General features: G+C 41.8%; 1 protein-coding gene and 1 long non-coding RNA gene across 2 annotated transcripts; both read right to left on the bottom strand.

Moving 5' to 3' along the window:
* Positions 1–564: 564 nt before the first annotated feature.
* Positions 565–8,159, bottom strand: crabp2a (cellular retinoic acid binding protein 2, a). Its single transcript, XM_069695884.1, has 4 exons — positions 7,851–8,159; positions 4,115–4,293; positions 3,068–3,184; positions 565–1,212 (listed from the first exon to the last, which is right to left on the bottom strand). Exons 1-4 carry the CDS (start codon positions 7,930–7,932, stop codon positions 1,162–1,164), a joined length of 429 nt encoding a protein of 142 aa, XP_069551985.1. The 5' UTR covers positions 7,933–8,159; the 3' UTR covers positions 565–1,161.
* Positions 8,160–16,668: 8,509 nt separating this feature from the next.
* Positions 16,669–18,311, bottom strand: LOC138619234 (uncharacterized). Its single transcript, XR_011310797.1, has 2 exons — positions 17,929–18,311; positions 16,669–17,698 (listed from the first exon to the last, which is right to left on the bottom strand). It is a non-coding gene; the product is annotated as an uncharacterized lncRNA (long non-coding RNA).
* Between the last annotated feature and the right edge of the window lie 523 nt (positions 18,312–18,834).

Below are 18,834 nucleotides of genomic sequence, written 5' to 3'. Positions count from 1 at the left end.
CACATATGTGAGGGCGATACCAATCTTTGATTTCAATTTTGAATTCAATTTCAATATCAAACCATCAATTGACAGTAAAGTAAATACTTTGCTCAAAGATGACCTATTGCTTGAAATCAAGCAGCCAGAAGATGTGAAAACACATATGTAACCACTTGGCAAATAAAATATAAATAAAAGAGAGCAGTTTAAAACTGGCACTCCTGCAGCAGCCAGGTGAAAATTCCAGCATGAGCAGATCCACATTAAATGGGCGATTCGCAGCCTTGAAACAGAGTGAGACAGGAATAACGAGGTCATGTGGCATAGAGATGATAGACAGTGAGAGAAGGAAGGGAGGGATGTGAAGATAGAAAAGAGAGTGAGCGAGCGAGACTGAATGGGAGGGGACAGACAAGTTATTCTAGTTGCAGACAGCTGACAGAAAGCCCAAAATAAGATGGAGCCATCTAATATGCACACATTCTACAGCTACACTCACAAACCATAAAACACATGAACTGTTAAAGACTTTTATGTCCATAATGGTTTTCAGCACAGGAGAGCCAAGAGACAACTTCAAGCTGAGTTAATATTGTGGTTTATTGTTTTCCCATAGAAAGTGTTGTTTCCTATGATCACGTTTCGTATAAAAGAGACACAATGTAAAAACCAACCCTAGTGTAGTAATAAATATAAAATGTCATCATGAGACGGAAAAGGTTAAAGTTTTTGGGGCGGGGCTACAGAAACAGAGAGGACAGAGGGACATGTCAAAACTGACCTAAAACTGGAAGAGCTCGTAGATTGGTTTACACATCTACAAATATAGTCTCACACCTCGTCTGCTGCCACACAAACACTCATGCACACAGACGCACTAACAATGCCAAATACATGAACTGTCACTTAGCAAGTCAAACATACCATGCAGCATTCATTTTCATGTTTAAAACTCCAGCTGGACACGTTTGATGGAGCTGGAAAGACAGATGGATAAAACAGGAGCTAAGACTATAGTGTATACTGTATGTGACATGCTAGATACAATTACTACACTTATTACACAGTGAAGCTAACAGGGATACTGGAATAAAATGATAAACTTCTATCTCCCAGCACCAGCAAAAGGGGAGCATTGGGTGGGGGGCTAGAAGGACGAAAAGTGACAAGTGTTCTTGTTCATTGTCGTTCGTAGACTCTGGTGCATATCACATCGTCTGCGCTCATGGTCTGAAAAGAAAGAGAGGGCAACGTGGGCGTTTTAATAGAAATACTCACACGCAATGTGGTAAAAAATACTGACACATTATCCACAGTTGAATGTGTATGCATAATAAAAGTATTTAACAAAACAGTCATTAATGTTGATCCCCTCTAACCCTCCAAATGGAGGGTTTTTTTTTTTTAAAACGTCTGCAGCAGCTAAGACCAACATCACCTCACTGTGCCAAACTGTTTTGAACAAACACTTTTTATGGAAAATTGTTGACGTAAATATTCTCTGCTCAGCAAAACACTTATCCAACACACTTATACAACCACTGGCTTCTAAAAAGCAGCTGTGGGTTTGGTGCTTAAGAGCACGTCAGGAGTCTTAAATGTGAATTTACCACCAACCGTCAAGCAAGCAGCTCCCCATAAATGCTTTTTCTATATACAGTTTGCTCAATTTACTCCAGAGAAGACGATGTTAAACAGGTTTACTGGTGGAGCAGAGTCGAATAAGTGTTTGAAAGTTTGTTTTAATGAACCTGAAGTACAAGCTGGGTGGGGTTTCCTATTAAAAACAGTTCTGTTTCTGTTGTCATTAACAGAACAGCGTGTTAGTATCTGTCAGCAGCAGAACAAAAGACTGCAAACACGTGTTTAAAAAATAATATTTAATCTGTTCAGCAACCCTTTATCAGCCTTTACCATAAATATGAGATAATTGTTTGTTTTGTCCTGTTCTGTTTGATTTTTGATCAGATGCCGTTTACACTCTCGCTTTCATGACTTCAGGCTGATGCTTGTAATCTCGACAGAGGCTCGTTCATCCTCTGCCAGGAGAATAATTAGACATGGTACTTGAAACAAAATTATATAATTGTTCAATTTAAAGACAACACAGACTATAGCTTGCAAATTACAGTGCAATTTTGTCTTACAAATGTGGTACCAATAAAATTCTTACTGGAAGCTACCAGTACACAAATATCCGTATCAGTGGTTGGTAATAATAAAAATGAAAAACGCTAAGTTTGCACTTAAGAGTAGCATTCAAATAATAAACTCCAAATGTTTTAAATGTTGTTGGAGATGCAAGATACAATAATATCATAAATGGATAAAAAAAAAACAAGAAAAGATGCAAAAAGTGGGGTAAGACAAATAATATTAGATTATGATGTATAATATAGATTTGGTATAATTAACATGAAAAAATACTGAGCTTAAGTGTGGTGTACAGGGTATTTAGCAACTAAAAGAAGAATTAGCTTTTTATGTGGAAGTCCTCTCATTGTTGATGATAAATGTAGTCAATACATTATCTTTATCTATTGAACAAATAAATCTTAACTAGTGGACCACTTACTAGCTTTTTTTTCTCACGGCCTTTATCAGCAGAGAGTTTGCTTTGTTCCTCTCTTAGGTTATGTGACGACAACTCCGTTACCTACAGAAAAACAACTGTCCACTGTGGTATGTAAGATGAGGTTCAAACTAAAGCTCCAGGAAAATATAGGAAGTGGGCCTTGAGCTAAGATTTTATTTTGTTGTTAAACTATTGATTCCAAGGACAATCATGAACTACCCAACGCATACATCTTTTCAGCTTTCGGCTCTTGGAGGAGTCAAATTAGTCAAACTCAGGAGTCCAATTTAAGTCACGAGTCATTCAAATTAAAGTTAAGGTGGTTTGTAAATGTAGTCCAACTCAGACCAACAACTCTGTGTCCACAACTCTACAGGTAGCTATGGATACACATTCTTGATACCCAGTATGTATGACATAATTGCATTGTGATCTGTGGTCTGTAATCTACAGCAGAGCATTGGTTTCTGAATCTAAACTCTGGCCGAGTGGATAGTTGGTTTGTTTTACCAGGATCAGCTTGCCATCACTGGTGATCTCTCGGGTCCAGGACGTCTTAGGTCCCTCTCCTTTATGCAGAGTCTGCTCACAGCTGATCTTGTTGTCCGTTTCCCAAAGTGGAAAACTCTGAGGGTAGAGAGAGCATGAAGGAGAAAAACCATCAGAAACATTGTGTTATTTAATGGATGTGTTGGTGAATGGATCCATGGATGAATACAATGCCATTCAAAGGCACCTAATTAGCATGTGTCTAATGGAGAGAGAACATAAGAAAGCTGGAGCAGGGTGATCACCGAGAGGTGATAACTTGTCATGCGCTCATCGTTAGTAGAGTGAAGCACTGGCTCATAGCATGTGTTTGCTTTGGAGACAGCCAAACAGAGGCCATCTAAGGGAAAACGGGGAGAATTAGGGAGGGACACAGGACAAGGAAGGGCACGCTGGGGGAATGAAGGGAAGATGGGAAGTTGAAAGAGGTTGTAAAGAGTGTGAAGGAGTGTAATGTAGCAAGATAAGCCTTCAGAGACCAAGGGAGTGGTAGCTATGCTATCAGTCCAAATATGACGAAAAGCCAAATTAAACAGATTGATGTAATCTGGACAGTTTCCTCCCCCTACACTCGTTTCTTCTGTGTTCTTGCTGTGTGTGTGTGTGTGAGTGCTGTGTGTGTGTGTGTGTGTGTGTGTGTGTGTGTGTGTGTGTGTGTGTGTGTGTGTGTGTGTGTGTGTGTGTGTGTGTGTGTGTGTGTGTGTGTGTGTGTGTGTGTGTGTGTGTGTGTGTGTGTGTGAGAGAGAGAGAGCTTGTTTTTATATCCCGATTGGGACTTTTAACCTGAATGTACACCAATGCATGGGGAGATGTGTCACTGTGGGGACAAAATTGGGGTCCCTATGGGTAGAGTCTGCTTTTGAGGGATAAGACTTGGTTTTAGGGTTAGAGTTTAGTTAAGCTCAGGCATTTAGTTGTGATGGTTAAGGTCAGGGTAAGGAGCAAGTACAACGGGAAAGTGGAACTGCAGTAAATTTAGGCACATAGTCATTTCCATGTGTTGTTTACCGTGCAGGCACGTCCGTCCACCGTGCTCTCGTTGAATTCATGCCCCACGGTGAAGGTGATGTGGGTGGTGCGGACTGTGGTTGAGGTTTTAATAGACAGCGTCTCTCCATCCTGTGTAATCTCTACCAGAGGTTTGGAGGCTGCCTTCACTGCAATCTTGCGCAGCATCACATTCACACCTAAAAAAAACACATTTAAAACAAAAGGTGATCATTTGTGTGTGAGAATTGAATCATATAAAGGACAACAAGGACAAGTCAACAATGTTCTTGCGCAATGTGTTGTAAATATTTGCTCATTCCATTAAAAAAATGTATACATCAGTGAAAAATGGTCAACTCTATGGGGACAGATCTATTCAAAGTCAAAGTGTTGGTTTGTAGAATAGACCTCTGAGAGCTGTAAGGAGCTTGGCAAACTAAACCTGTTTTTAACAAAATTATGTAAAACCACAAGACGTAAGTCCATTTTGTGTGTGTGTGTGTGTGTGTGTGTGTGTGTGTGTGTGTGTGTGTGTGTGTGTGTGTGTGTGTGTGTGTGTGTGTGTGTGTGTGTGTGTGTGTGTGTGTGTGTGTGTGTGTGTGTGTGTGTGTGTGTGTGTGTGTGTGAGCCTGTTCAGTGTTCTCCTGCACACGGCACTCTCAGGGTAAAAGGAGCAGACTTGCATTGCACAGCTCTGTCCAATAATGATGGCAGAGGAAACAATGAGGTCATATGACAAAGCATGTCCGCACATCGGCATTCCCCCCAGATTAAATCATCTTTGCACACATGCAAACACACGCACAGATTTAAACACTCAAGACTTTCTGCAATACAATCTGCATTTTTCTCCTCTTTTCAACCTTTAGCAAATACAGAGAGACACAGCAACCGACTCATAATCACACAGCGTGGTTATGAAAGCAAGTTCCATGACAGTTGGGACAAAAGACACAAATGCTTGTGATATATTGATCACCCATATGTCTCTGGGATGCAAAGAGCGATAAGACACCGTCTAGAAGCAGGATGCTAAATCACTTACTATTTTGTAATTGATATTTGTCATGGTTCTGTGTTGATTAATGATGAATTTTAACAGCCTATATATATATATATAGGGTAAGCGTGACGGTTTTGAGAGAGAAGTGGAGAGGGGAAAAGGTTTGTCAGACACCGAATATCTGAAAAGGGGAAGGAGAGAAACGAATGATACAGTGTGGGAAAAGAGAGGGAACAAAAAGCAGGCTGGTCTGGAAGGAGGGAGGATGGGGTGGAGGAGGGGGTTGGGTGGGGGGATGGGGAGGGGGAGGGCGTAGGACAGTGGTCTGTGTGTGGTGTGTGAAGATCTCTGTCCAAGTGTGAGGGGAAGCGGGGGTGTGTGTGTGTGTGTGTGTGTGTGTGTGTGTGTGTGTGTGTGTGTGTGTGTGTGTGTGTGTGTGTGTGTGTGTGTGTGTGTGTGTGTGTGTGTGTGTGTGTGTGTTTGTGTGTACATCGCCCAGTGTGTATCTGCCGTCGAGTTGGGTTTCACACTTCTCACCTCTTGCACATTCCCACCTGTCACCAAGTGTAAATATATACACAGAGAAATGTACATTCATTCAGCATGCATCAGGATGTGCAGCGTCTCTACTGTATGCTCTGCATGGACAGCACACATAGCACCTACAGTATATGCATTGTCATCGTCTAGTGAGTGTGGATGTATAACATGCAAACTGCATTATGTGAAAGGGTGCGAGGACATATTCAGGAAATACTTGCACTTCTTGGCAGCATTCATTTTACATTGTTGAAGTATTGCTATATGTGATATATAATATTATACTTGTTACAGCACTATGTGTGTCTTTACACTGCGGTGTTGTGTCTTTTATTTAAGGATATACATTGATAATTCTTCCACCACTGCATCCAGTAATGTGCTGCTATAGTGCTGAAATAATTGGTCATTGATTAGTTGATTATAAGAATCCTTTAATTAATTTTAAGCAAACAGGTCCAATACTTGCAGGAAAAGGTTTTAAAAAAATATGAGGATTTCTTAATTTTTTTATCATCGTAATTTACATATAATCGGTTTCAGACATTTATCAACAATCTTGTTTTATGAATTCATCCTTAATATATTTCATTTTCCTCATTTGTCCCTCACAGGATATGTAGTGATTCCTGATATATTTAATGAAATTATCACTGAAAACTTGTGACACACGGGTCAAGTGCTGGCCTGTGGACCATTTGGGAGTCACAGAGATTTTTGAAGCTTCTCAAGTAACCGCCAGTTGTTGAAAGTTTGAAATTGCCTCAACAGACTTTTGCAAACCTGCAACCAAAATGCTTAAATTCACACAGACCTGACGACTGGGAACACGCACAGTCACAGTTAGACAGACGGTCAGGGTCAGGGGTCAAAGAGCAGAGGTCAGAGGAAGCATTTGGGACACAGGGAGATGAGGAGGGAAGAGGGAGGAGCGCAGGAGTGAGGAAAGGAAGAGGGGATGGATGGAGGGAAGAGGGCAGTGGGTGCTGACAGGCTGTGTCCAGCTGCACTTTGCCCCCAATGAAACCGAGGATCAGGGGCCATTCCTCTCTGTCAGTCATGCTGGTGGACATCATAGGAACAGATGCAGTGGTGTGTGTGTGTGTGTGTGTGTGTGTGTGTGTGTGTGTGTGTGTGTGTGTGTGTGTGTGTGTGTGTGTGTGTGTGTATTATATTGTCATCTTTCCCTTTATTACAGCCTCATCTCCTCCTCCTCTTCCCTAATTTCTGCCTCAAACACATATTTAAAAAGAGTGATGGAGACAGAATTTGAAATCTATTTGGTGAATCTGCGCTCCCGCCCTGTGGAAATGTGTCTTTAGTCGGGACAACACTGTCATTTGACAACTATTTCCATAACCTCCATATGCAGCTGATAAACTGTGTGTGTGTGTGTGTGTGTGTGTGTGTGTGTGTGTGTGTGTGTGTGTGTGTGTGTGTGTGTGTGTGTGTGTGTGTGTGTGTGTGTGTGTGTGTGTGTGTGTGTGTGTGAGAGAGAGAGAGAGAGAGAGAGAGAGAGAGAGAGAGAGAGAGAGAGAGAGATAAGGGGTGGCGTTGTTTGGTGCACTCAGACCCTTTGTGCTACGTGATGATATGAATTCCAGGTATGCATTGACAAGTCATGGTAATGGAAATTGGCTACTAACGACAGACGCCTGACTTCGCGCACACACACACGGACGCGCGCACACCGTCACGCCTGTCCAGACTCCAAACGCAGACAAAACAGTGTGACTCTCAGCAGCAGGTATTTGTCCTCCTCTCTGACTGTCACTTCGGATTACGATGCGACTGTCCCGCACTGTATTGTGTTTTAACGGTCCTCTTCGAAACACACCCACACATTGTGAGGTTGTGACACAAGACAGATGTGCCGCCGTTTGTCTCTATTGTGTTGGCAGAGGAGGCCAAAAGGGGAGATGAAAGAAAAAAAGGGTGAAACTGCCTGGGGGCCGAGCAATGAGTTTTAGGTTCTGCAGAATAACAAAGACCCCCCACCCATGCTGTAAACAGTGATCCTCGCTGGTGCATGGACGCAGAGGAAGATTTGACGATGTGCTGAGAAAGCTGCAGTTAAAGCTGACACATCTGATCTGTGTCACTGAAGAGAAATAAAAGCTTCAGACGAAACCAGTGATGCAAAAAACGATTCAAACTGCCACAGTAGGCTGCAGGGATATTTCTTTTTAAATTATAATTCCCGTTACTTACCCAACGTTTTCAAGAGTTCCTCAAAGTTTTCAGAGCTCTTCATCTCCCAAGTGCCGGCGAAATCAGGGATTTTGCGCTCCATGTTTGTCTGCAGGTAGTTTGTGGATTATAGGTGAACTGTCAGGTCCAAGTCTGGCCGGTGCCTCAAAAATGCCCCAAGTCCAACTTCTGAATCTTTGCGAGTGTGGACTGCCGGATGATTTGACTCTGTCTGTCCAGTTAGTTCTGCACTTTTCCCGGGATCAGTGACCGACTGCCAGAGCTCTTATCTCATCTATGTACCCGGGCACGTTATAAGCGGCTGCGCTTCAAATGAATGGCACAGCAAGCAAAGATACTTGTGCAGGGGTGCATACGCCCCTTTCTATACGGACACGCCCCGGGGGCTAACGTCCACAGTGCTTCAACCTGACCACGCCCCTGTCTGGAACATTTACACTTCAGAGCTGCCCACGCAGCCAACATTTGGAGACGCCTCTCTTTCATGCGCGCACCTGGAATCAGCCAAGCTCACCGCGCCCCGAGCGCTTTGAAGAAGTCTGATTTGATATAAAATATTTAGGCGGAGGACGTGCTTTTCCCAATGTGATACAGTCATGTGGTTAAATGGATGACTTCGATGCAGTCAACGCTATCATTGCAAAAACAGAGAGGTAGCCAGGCCAGTCTGGTCACAGAATATGTCATCTTGGCAGTGCCGTGAAGGAAGAGCAAGTCAACTGGCAGACTGGATGGTAGAGCGGTTGTGTGTGTGTTTGTGTTTGTGAGGTGAGTGAGAGAGAGACAGAGAGAGAAGCAGAGAGGCCAAGTTCACCCCCAGCCTCCTGTGCACCACGGCACTGTGTCATAAAAATAAAAGCGGCGGTAATGGGATACAGCTTCTGGCTGCGACTGGTGGGCTATCCATTTAATGGGGCCTGCGTCAGAGTAAAAAACAGCCCGAACCCATGAGGGTAGCTCACAGAGCGAGGCAGAGATTAAAATAAGAGGTGGGATCGGCGCAGGTCGGCGGTGTCTCCCCTTAGAGCTTTTCGCTCCCCGCTGCTCTGACGGAAGAAAGGGGAGAGAGGGAGGAAGAGGGGAGGAGACGAGGCAGACAGGCAGGGTCAGGGGCCTGCGGGGTCGGAGGTAGCCCTATAAAGAACACACACACACACACACACACACTGTATGTATACGTGCACGCACGCGCTGATGATTGATGGCAACTGGACAAAGCCGACGTTAACTATTGACTCTTGATGGATGATCCCATCCGCTACACTGCACTGCGAATTAGCGCGAAGTAACCCGGGCGACTCGGAGGAAGGGGGGGCATAAGGAGAAGGTCCCCTATAGAACCATGTAGGCTACACGCACACACCCGCTCAGTGTAAGACTTATGACAAAGACACACTGACTAACAAAGGTGAATAACAGCCTCATTGATATTTGGTAACGTGATATGCGCTTTTACGCACAGAACTGCGTCCAAATCCAGGGGATTGCATTTGGCCAGCAGGTCTGTTTGATGTGAACAAAGCTTGCTCACATTGTTTCCCTCACCAGCGCACGCCCAGACACACACACACACACACACACACACACACACACACACACACACACACACACACACACACACACACACACACACACACACACAAGTCATTGGCCACACACCATGTAACAATCAGAGCATGCCCTTACAAGACAGCCATATCAAAGCTGTAATTTACACTTCAGCCACTGGTGCTTTTCTTTACTGTCATTCACTTCATGCAGCTAACTTGCAGCTTTTTAACTCTTTAATATACACACACAAAAAAAACTTGTGAGGGAATTAGAAAATTGTAATTCATAAATTAGTCCAAAAAAAGAAAAAGTGCAGCATCAGTACGCCTCTCTGCAGCTGTGGTGGTCTGTCGAATGTGGTCTGCTCAGAAAAAAGGAATTGATCATGCCCCCAGTTTAAAAGTGACTGATTCAAACACAAAGGTTACAAAAGCGAGGTGGCTAGCTTTGGGAAAATTCATCCTCAGCCTCGCTGCAGGCTATTAGCATATTACCATGACATGCGTCAAAGGCCACTGAATCAACCAGGCAGGGACGCAGTATAGCACAGTGACAACCTCACCCATCTTGTGTGCATGCTGTTCAAAGGGGGGCTTGATAAAGAGCTCTGAAATGTGTGTGATGCTGCATGTCAGCACGTGGTGACAAAGCACCGCTCCGCATTCAGATCCACTCGACCGTGCTCTGCTCCTCTCAACCTTTCTCTCTCCACTCATTCCTTCCCTCCGTTCCCCCTTTTCCTTTCTGCCTCTGCTTCACCTCATGCCACTTTCTCCCCCTTTCTCCTCCTTTTCTTCCTCCTCCTCCTCCTCCTGTCAAGCTTTTGTTCTTTTGTGCTGCTCTGACACATTCCTTGAGTACGTTGAAGACAGGGAGAAGGGGAAAACAGAAGGGGAGAGAATGGAAAAGAGAAAAAAAGAAATGGGGGTAGGGGAGTTAGTGAGAAAGTTAGAGAGTGGAGTGCCTGGTCTTTTTTTTTTTTTTTTTTTTATCTTGTTGTTGTGAAGAAAAGGATAGGGAGAGTGAGTCAGCAAAGAGAGAGGCAGAGATCTCAGAGATCAAAAGCCAACAAATAGAGACAGAGATGGACACGTTGAGAAACAGTGAAAAAATGATGCCAACAGATATGGAAAGAGAGACTCTGTCTTTGGTGCTGTAAGGAGTATTAGTTTGCTCCTCCGCTGCCAACTTTATTTCACTCATCTTCATTTCCTTATGTTCCATCTATTATCCTGCCATATAGTGTTCGCTTCTTTTGTTCCGTCACCTTCATCTTTCCGTGTTTTTTTTCTCACCGAGATTATTGCTGATAACTGATATCCCCAATCTGCCATCACAGAGACTGAGAGGCAGGCCGTTTCTCATGCAAATTAACAAAGTCTATTGTGGATTGTTTACAATAATGTTTATCTCTTATCAGCCCAAGTTTGAGACAGAATCACACTTAGCATTACTCAAAAGAATAAGATAAACAAACTGCAATAACAACACAAGAGGAAGAAGAGGTTGACAACTTTTGGGTTTCCCCTTTGGAAATAGTCATACATGCTGAAAGTACTGAATTAGACACTTACTATTGGGGTTATTTAGGAGACAGTAAAGTCAACCATTTGCTGTCTCCAACTTCTGCAGTTTTTTTCTGCAGAATTTGCTGCTTATCATTTCACGCTGAACAATCATTTTTAGGATTTCACCTCTGAAACACTGAAATTTCTCACTATTTTCAGATATTTTATAGCTCAAGGAATGAAACATTATTTTAAAGAAAAATCAGCAGCTTCGTTGGCAATGAAAATAATGACTGGATGTCTGTAATTTAAACAGATGACTACAAATGAATCTTTTAAACAATCTGAGTCCAGTTGTGCCCGTGGCAAAGAGCTGTATTTCCTTCTCTGTTCGTCTGTGGGTTGAAGGAGCCTCAGTTCCATTCAAATCAGACCAAGCCTTGTATCAACACTCTCACCCGGGTGACCCATATCTCCACGCTCACTTCCTCTTATGTTGCTTATTGTTTCCTATTTCCTCTTCTCATTCAAATGACAGATTTGAAACATGTGTGGAGCATCCAGACCGTCTACAGAGTATTTAGTGTTCCAAATAACCCTGATCTGAACGTGGGATGAAAAACGACTTGCTCCATGCTACGCTTCATGCAACATGTGCAGTATGGTTTTTTTTTTTATACCGGTGCCCTACTTCAGATGTGGCCCTTATCACTTTTATGTTGCAATCACCATGTTTTTAAAAGCAGCAACATGTCAGCACAAGCCGGAGCTGGTGCGTGTGAATGTCGGCATGATCAGCCCTTAGAAAAGTCACACTTCAGTGGCATTCTCCACTTTATCATCCAGATGACCTCCAGTTAAAAGTCTCACCCCAGTAACCCCAGTAATCCCAGATGTGAACTTGGCCCTGGCCTTCCAAATCGCCAACTCCTGGAAGTCATTATTACTGACCTTTACCCTCATAGGAAGCCACTGGGCGAGACGTGCACATGTATGCAGACAAAAGCTCCCTGAATTACTGTATCGTTCTCCTGTGATTTACCTCTGCGTCAGTGTGGGCTTGGGATCTCCCCAAGGGGTCGTCAGAGGAAGCGGTGGTGCTGCCGCATGATTAACTGGACAGGAAAGGAGACCAAACATTTATGTGACGCGGAGTGGTGTCATTTTCTGTAATCTTCGCACTTTTATCATTAAACACTTGACAGCTGAACCTCTTTCGGCCTCTGAAAGTTACATTCTGCAATGCAAAAGACATTTTTCTTTTATGTTAAGGGATCACAAGTCAAAACGTTTGTGAACCACTGCTCTGTGTGACTTTCTAAACAGTTGCACAACAAACAGCCAGGGTGACAGACAACTCACTGTCACCGCCATAAGTGTGTGCAGTACTCGGGGATGCTGGCATGCTGACCCAGCAAACCATGTGGGTTTGATTAGAGAAGCGGAGATGGCAGCGTTTAACTACGTATGTGGAAACAGGAGACAGAGATCGTGGGTGAGCAGAGAGGAAGAGATAAGAACTGAAAAAAAGACTTAAAGTCAAAATGTCCCCGAGTATACTTGTAGGGCGACAACCCCCCCCCTCCCTCCCTCTGCCCCCCCCCCTCCCGATCTCCCCACCCCTACCCCCCTCCCGCCCTTCAGGTCTTTGTGGTTCTAATTATCGCGCTCATTTGTTATGAGTCGGTCTGGACAGCAGGAGAACGAGAACCGAGAGTGGCCTGATCAGGAAGGAAAGCAGCTGTATGCGCTTAATCAGAGCAAATAAAAGAAGTTTATTCAAAGTTCTCTTTAAGACCCCTTCAGATTTCCCTCCTGTTTTCTCAGCCTGTCTGTGTCAAAGTTTTAACGACATGAAAACAGCCTTGTAAAAGCCGATTGTGTGTCCTGAATGATGCTGAAGACAAAGGACAACAGGAAGGGATGAATTGAGAAGAAGAAAGGAGAAAAGGGAGGTCAGATATGCAAAGATAGGAAGTGAAGGAGATAGAGGTTGTGTGAAGTACAGTGAGATGAACTTGATGGGACAAGAGAAAGCTGAGAAGGAAAACAAGAGCCGGTTCCCATACTTCCCCTGCTTTTTCATCGTATTTTATGTCAGTGTGTTTTGTTTTTGTAAAAAACGCGAAAAGTTCAATAAAAGTGCAGCAGTGTTTTTATCGTATCACCCCTCCTTCTTCTTGCATCCTAGTGCTCAGCCCCTCCACCCTCAATCTGCCTCTCACTCTGCACTCATTCTTTTATTCTCCTCTAGCCTTTCCTCTTTGACCCGAGTCAACGATTGTTGTTCGCCTTTGCTTTTTCCTCAGCCGTGATTGTGTGTCAGCAGTCTGCGTGTGCACGTGTTCAAGAGACAGTGTTCTTGTATGTGTGACTTTGTGCATTTGTACGCATTAGACTGTGTGTGCATGTGTGACCCTGTGATGATGTCATGGATTAGGAATTGCTATAGTTGAATATTTGACTGAAGGCCACTGTGAATGTACATGACCAGAGTGTGGGCCTAAAGTCTCCACAACATTTCTTGACAATTTGGTATTAAAGTTATGTTTCATTTAGTTTGATTGGCTTGAATAGCAGCAGGCCTGCATATTGCTCCTTCTGTGCCTCAAGGCAGAAAACAGAAAAATAACATTAACTGGTCCTGTGATTTCTTCACGATCTTATGACTTTGCCAAAGGCCTGTAAGAAACTGAAACTCTAACGAATACGTTAGTGATAGTTGTATTCCTCTGCCTCTGCAACAGAATCATGGGGCAGAAAAAATACAGGCTATATGTGCAATCGATGCCTTTAGCTTCACTGTGTAAGAAACACAATTTGAACTAACAGCATTTGCATGAAGCTTTAAACGTGTGGTCACTTCTTTACAGCGATAGCCACAGTTGTCATATTCTTGTGACAGCAATATCTCAAGAATGCCCGAATGGAATTTCTTCAAATTTGGCACAAATATTCATTTGGACTCATATATGAACTGATTCTCAAAGATGATTGGATTTTGGTGTACAAAGGTCACTGTGACCTCACATCTTTCCCATCCGTCCCAACCATCTCATCTGTCCATCCCATTCTTGAGAACGCCTTGAAGGGATTTCTTCAAATTCGGCACAAACGTTCATTTGGACTCAAGAATGAACTGATTGCGGTCAAAGGTCACTGTTACCTCATGTCCATCTCATTCCGGTGAACACAATGCCATTACTTATGGATGTAAATGCAAGATTTTAATTCTAGTTTTTTCTTATGTGTACCTGGATGCAAAGATCATTCAGCAAAAATAAGAGCATGTTGCCTTCCTCTCACCTCCATTAATATAAATGCACTTAATGTATCGTAGCTTATACATGCAGTAATATACACACTCATATTCCAGTATTGCCCCATAACTCCAATATCAGCATTTGTCTTAAGATTGCCACATTATTTTCCATTATTTCCTCATTATTTCTCTACTTTTGGTCTCATGCTTCCTTTTAATATCCGTTATCTGGAAAAAAAGACAAAAGAAAAGTTATTTAACTCTAGCCAAGAAAGTCAAAGCATGTTTTTCAAATCTCTCATCTTCCCATCATCATGTTTTTACCTCTTGATTGAGGAGAAATTGTCAAAACTAATCCTCGAAAAGTAATTCCATGTTTTGAGAGCAAATTAAAAAATAATCTAAAAACGGACCAAATAGACCGGCTGTTTAAAAGGTGCTTTGCTGAGGCTTCTGTCTGGTCCTGTGACGTCTGGGGTGAGTAAGAAGAAACTCTCCTGCCATCTAGTGGTCACAAACAGGCGGTGTCTCCCTGATCAGATCTGAAACCTCGGCTCCACATATGGGATTTGTCTGGGCATGTGCAGCTACGATGACCTACTAATACCAATCAAACGATTGCTGTTAGTCTTTACTTCTGTTTTGGTGCCTGCAGGCCTATTCAAATCCCTGTAGGGACAGGTGCAGTCAGAACACTTGCAAGTTTGTCCAGAAAACTGTGTTCGTGTTTGTGTCTTTGTAGGAACTAGTTTTACTGTGAGACCTGAGTGTTGCAATCCATCCAGGCTTTCAGTTATTCTCATGCTTTTTTAGTGTTTAGGGTTTAGTTTTAGATGGTTAGGTCAAGGTTACACACATGTTGAACAGTGTAAATGGTAATTGCTCTGGGATCCCAAACTCCCAAAAGCTCTGCTTCACTATGTGGCAATTAGTTAATTGAAATTCTGTTTTTTTTTTTTTAAAATACCACTGCAGTACAGATTCCACTGAAAAGTTTAAAACAATAAACTGAAATTATAAAAACCTTAAAGCGTTACCAGCCTCATTACTTGATCTTGAGGCTCCATCTTGTTGAAGCCTCAAATACAATCTACTTTTATGGCCCTTTTTTGTATGTATGCAGTATATCACATTGATATAAAATTAAATCAGACCTACATGACAAACCTGACCTCCAAATTTAGACCTTTCTTAAAAAATACATGTTTTGTAAAAAAAAAAAAAAATCCCAAATAATAGAAAAATGTCTTATTCTTTGTGCTTTTATATTGTTTGACCATAGATTTGTGCATTACTGCCATCTTCTGCATTATAAGCGTCTCAGCATCTGAGACAATGGAGAGCAATTTAAGGATAATTAATAGTGTGTATTAGATGCTCCGCACACAACAACAACAACAACAACAACAACAACAATAACACCGTTGTCTATTTTCTTGTTTGTTTAAATATTAAAAAAATATTAAAAACTTTGCACTATTGTTTAGTTAGTTTTAATTTAATTTAATGATTCTATTTGATCTTATTCTATTTTATTGTATATACTGTGCATTTTTATATTTAATATTTTTTACTGTTATTTTATTGCTTTCCTGTATCTATAAATGCTGCTGTAGCGAAACAATTTCCCCTTGGGGATTAATAAAGTAACTACCTACCTACCTACCTACCTAATGCTTGAATATTCCACATGCCTTTGGGTTTCCACTCGACTCTATAAGCTACTGTTACTTTAGTCTTTTTAAGACTATTTAAGGCCAACATTTGGGCTACGTGCTCCAAGGCAAAAAGAAAATGCTGAGTACGAAGCAAATTTGAATTTCTCTAATTAGTTTAGAATACATTTTCTTAGTTTCAGCTGCATAAAGTGCTGTCATGGAGTTGAAACTTCCTCTTTACAGTTTAGTTACAGAACTGAACCTTGAAAAACTTTGAATGTTTAATTAAGGATAGACTTCATTTCTTTCGTTTTTGGTTTTGAACCAGAAAATCGTATCAGAGCTTTCTGTATAGTGTAGTCGGGTCTGTTTTTTTTTCTTTTCTGCACATTCTGTGGTTTCTCCATCATTAATGATGTGCATATGGAGCATCTGTTTAAATAAGATAAACCCTGAAACAGACTCCTCACATGCTGTTCCTCTATGTTTGGATGAATAACTCATTTGCAAACATGAATCATTGTCTCCTGGCAACATTTATGCTGTGGAAACTTGGACGTGCGTACAAAAAAAGTGGATGGATTTGTTTAAGTTTGCTTTTGGACCTCTCATTTAGCAAAGGCAAATGACGTGTCAAAGATTGGGCCAACATGTAAGACAATCTCCTTGAGCACCAACAATTTTGCCAAGTTTTCTGTTGATGACTTCATAAATGAGCATCTAATATGGATTTCAGCTGTCTAATTAGTTTTATGGTCAGAGTTAGGGAAACATGTTCATTACAGGGATCTGTATCACATTTGGAAAGTATCCAGAGGGGAAATTAGATGTCAAATGAATCCCATTTGTATGAAAATTTTATTCAAGCATTTTTAAAATTCTTATAAAGAAAAATAGCTCGCACAACACACAAATATTGAACCACAGCAGGTGCACGGTTGAGGCAAGAATACCAAAAAAAGTGGTTCTTTTTTCAAATTCGCACAAGAGTAAATGACTCAAATTCAGCATGGTTTGTGTTGTCCACAACTATTGAAAGCAAACTTACAGATTGACTGATCCATGCATATAAAAATGAAAAGTTTTGTTACAAAAACACATTTTGAAACATTTAAATTCTTCAAAAATATATGGCTGAAATGTTGGCAGTGTGGTTGTGATGTAATACTGTTTTAAAACCAAAAACTCCAATGAAATTTCAAGATTGAAAGAGGCGACGACTTCAAAAAGCAAAAGTGTCCACTGAGAAAAACTCCAGTTTCTCAAATAAAAAAGTTAACAGCCATTAATAATGATAGGTACAACAAACAACGACAACCAGAGCCATGTCGGTCTCAAACTGGAAGCATGACTTATGCCTGGGTCCTGGCAGTCTTTGGCGTTGTTACTAGGCTTTAGATTGTCAGGATTTCCCTCAAAATGGACCGGCAAGCAGTCATTTTCCAGTTGCTCACAGGCCAGGATCAGGTGTTTGGTTTCCTTTCGGACGTTTTTGATCCCGCACGTTCCCATTTCACTCCTCACTGTGACAAAAGTGAAAGGCTGCTCACTGATGCACATGTTCTCCTTGTACACTTTACCCCCTCTCTTGGTGCACACGGCCTTCACCCTCTCCACTTCCTGTGGAGGCAGGAAGGACTGTGTGGGTCTGTTGCAGCTCCCGAGATTCTTGATGTACCTCTCCCATTCGTTCTGATCGAGAGAAGTTGGAGTTCCAGAGGGAACGTGTCGTTTCAGAAAGTTGTTGAAACCGTTGTTCCACTTGGAGAGCTGGCAGGGAGCGTTATTTTTAGCGAAGGTTTGATGACCCAGCAGAAGGCAGACGGCAAGATAAAGGAAAGCTCTGAGAGAAGCCATTATCCAGCAGTCCTGTCATGAATCCAAAAATAAAAAGTAAAATAACAAAGTGAACAAACGCTTCACTTAACAGCCTTTAATTGCATAGTTCTTTGTTACTTTTAACATTTTACCAAATTTTAGATGACATGTCTTTAAGTAAACAAACAAAGCCACAGCTGTCTGTTTGTCCAGATTTTAAACCTGGAAGCAGGAGAGGATATAGAAAACAGCTGTTTCTCTCGCTGAGAGAACTTCCCTACCTCGAATTGGCAACTGTGGATGCGTCTGTGAGTTACAGAAGTGACCTAAAAGCTCCAGATGTGAGATCTCTCCTCTGTTTTTTAGTCGCGCTTCCACATTTCACTTCCTGTAACTAGGAGTGGGAGTGGCCATAATCTATGTTCATGATGCAATATTGTCCACAGAGCTGTGATTTAAAGCAGCAGTCATGGTGAGAGGAGGAGATCCAGTTACTGCTGTAAATACCTGTTAGAGGTCCAGGGAGTTATTTTTGAATGCTCACCGTGTGTGTGTGTGTGTGTGTGTGTGTGTGTGTGTGTGTGTGTGTGTGTGTGTGTGTGTGTGTGTGTGTGTGTGTGTGTGTGTGTGTGTGTGTGTGTGTGTGTGTGTGTGTGTGTGTATATATATTGTTTATATGATATTATTTAGTTTTATACATACAAACTTAAAACATTATCTCCTTCAGAATAAGTTTAACAACCTCATAAAGTCATCACCTAAAGTAGACAAAAGTAGCACAGTGGCCTCCTACCTGAGAAATTTTGCTTTCATAAGTACAATATTACCACAGAAAGCTTCCTCATTGTCTGGTCTCATTTCTGATTTCTAACTCATTCAACTCGTTTTTTCTTCCGCTCGTTCATTCTGTGCTGTAAAATAATCTTCAGTCTTCTGGAGCAGAAATAATGATACCATGACAATAACCATGATTTTCCGTTTATGAAATCATAAAAAAATATCATTAGCACATATGACACTGAGAAATATATGAATGATAAATTATAACTATTTCTTTTCTTTCAATATGCAAGTAACATAATGTCTTAATTTTGTGTTTTCCAAATAAATAAATGTCTTGCCCAATTCCTTTTAATTTGATAACCTAGTCATATGACATGGCAAATCTGTGAGATTTAGTAGGTAAT

This window comes from Brachyistius frenatus, unplaced genomic scaffold, assembly GCF_029030835.1.
Source record: "Brachyistius frenatus isolate BFR_SWC_R1_liver_20210118 unplaced genomic scaffold, ASM2903083v1 Contig_20, whole genome shotgun sequence".
Taxonomy (NCBI): domain Eukaryota; kingdom Metazoa; phylum Chordata; class Actinopteri; family Embiotocidae; genus Brachyistius; species Brachyistius frenatus.
Note: the sequence above shows the minus strand (reverse complement) of the source record. Positions and strands in the feature narration are given on the sequence as shown.

What these genes read in the sequence shown, in the direction of transcription:
- crabp2a (XM_069695884.1), bottom strand. Translation starts at nt 7,932, where the DNA reads ATGGAGCGCAAAATCCCTGATTTCGCCGGCACTTGGGAGATGAAGAGC. An exon ending in GGAACTCTTGAAAACGTTGG is followed by an intron (nt 4,294 to 7,850) that starts GTAAGTAACGGG and finishes TGTTTTTTTTAG; the next exon opens with GTGTGAATGTGATGCTGCGC. An exon ending in GTGATGGCAAGCTGATCCTG is followed by an intron (nt 1,213 to 3,067) that starts GTAAAACAAACC and finishes CTTTCTTTTCAG; the next exon opens with ACCATGAGCGCAGACGATGT.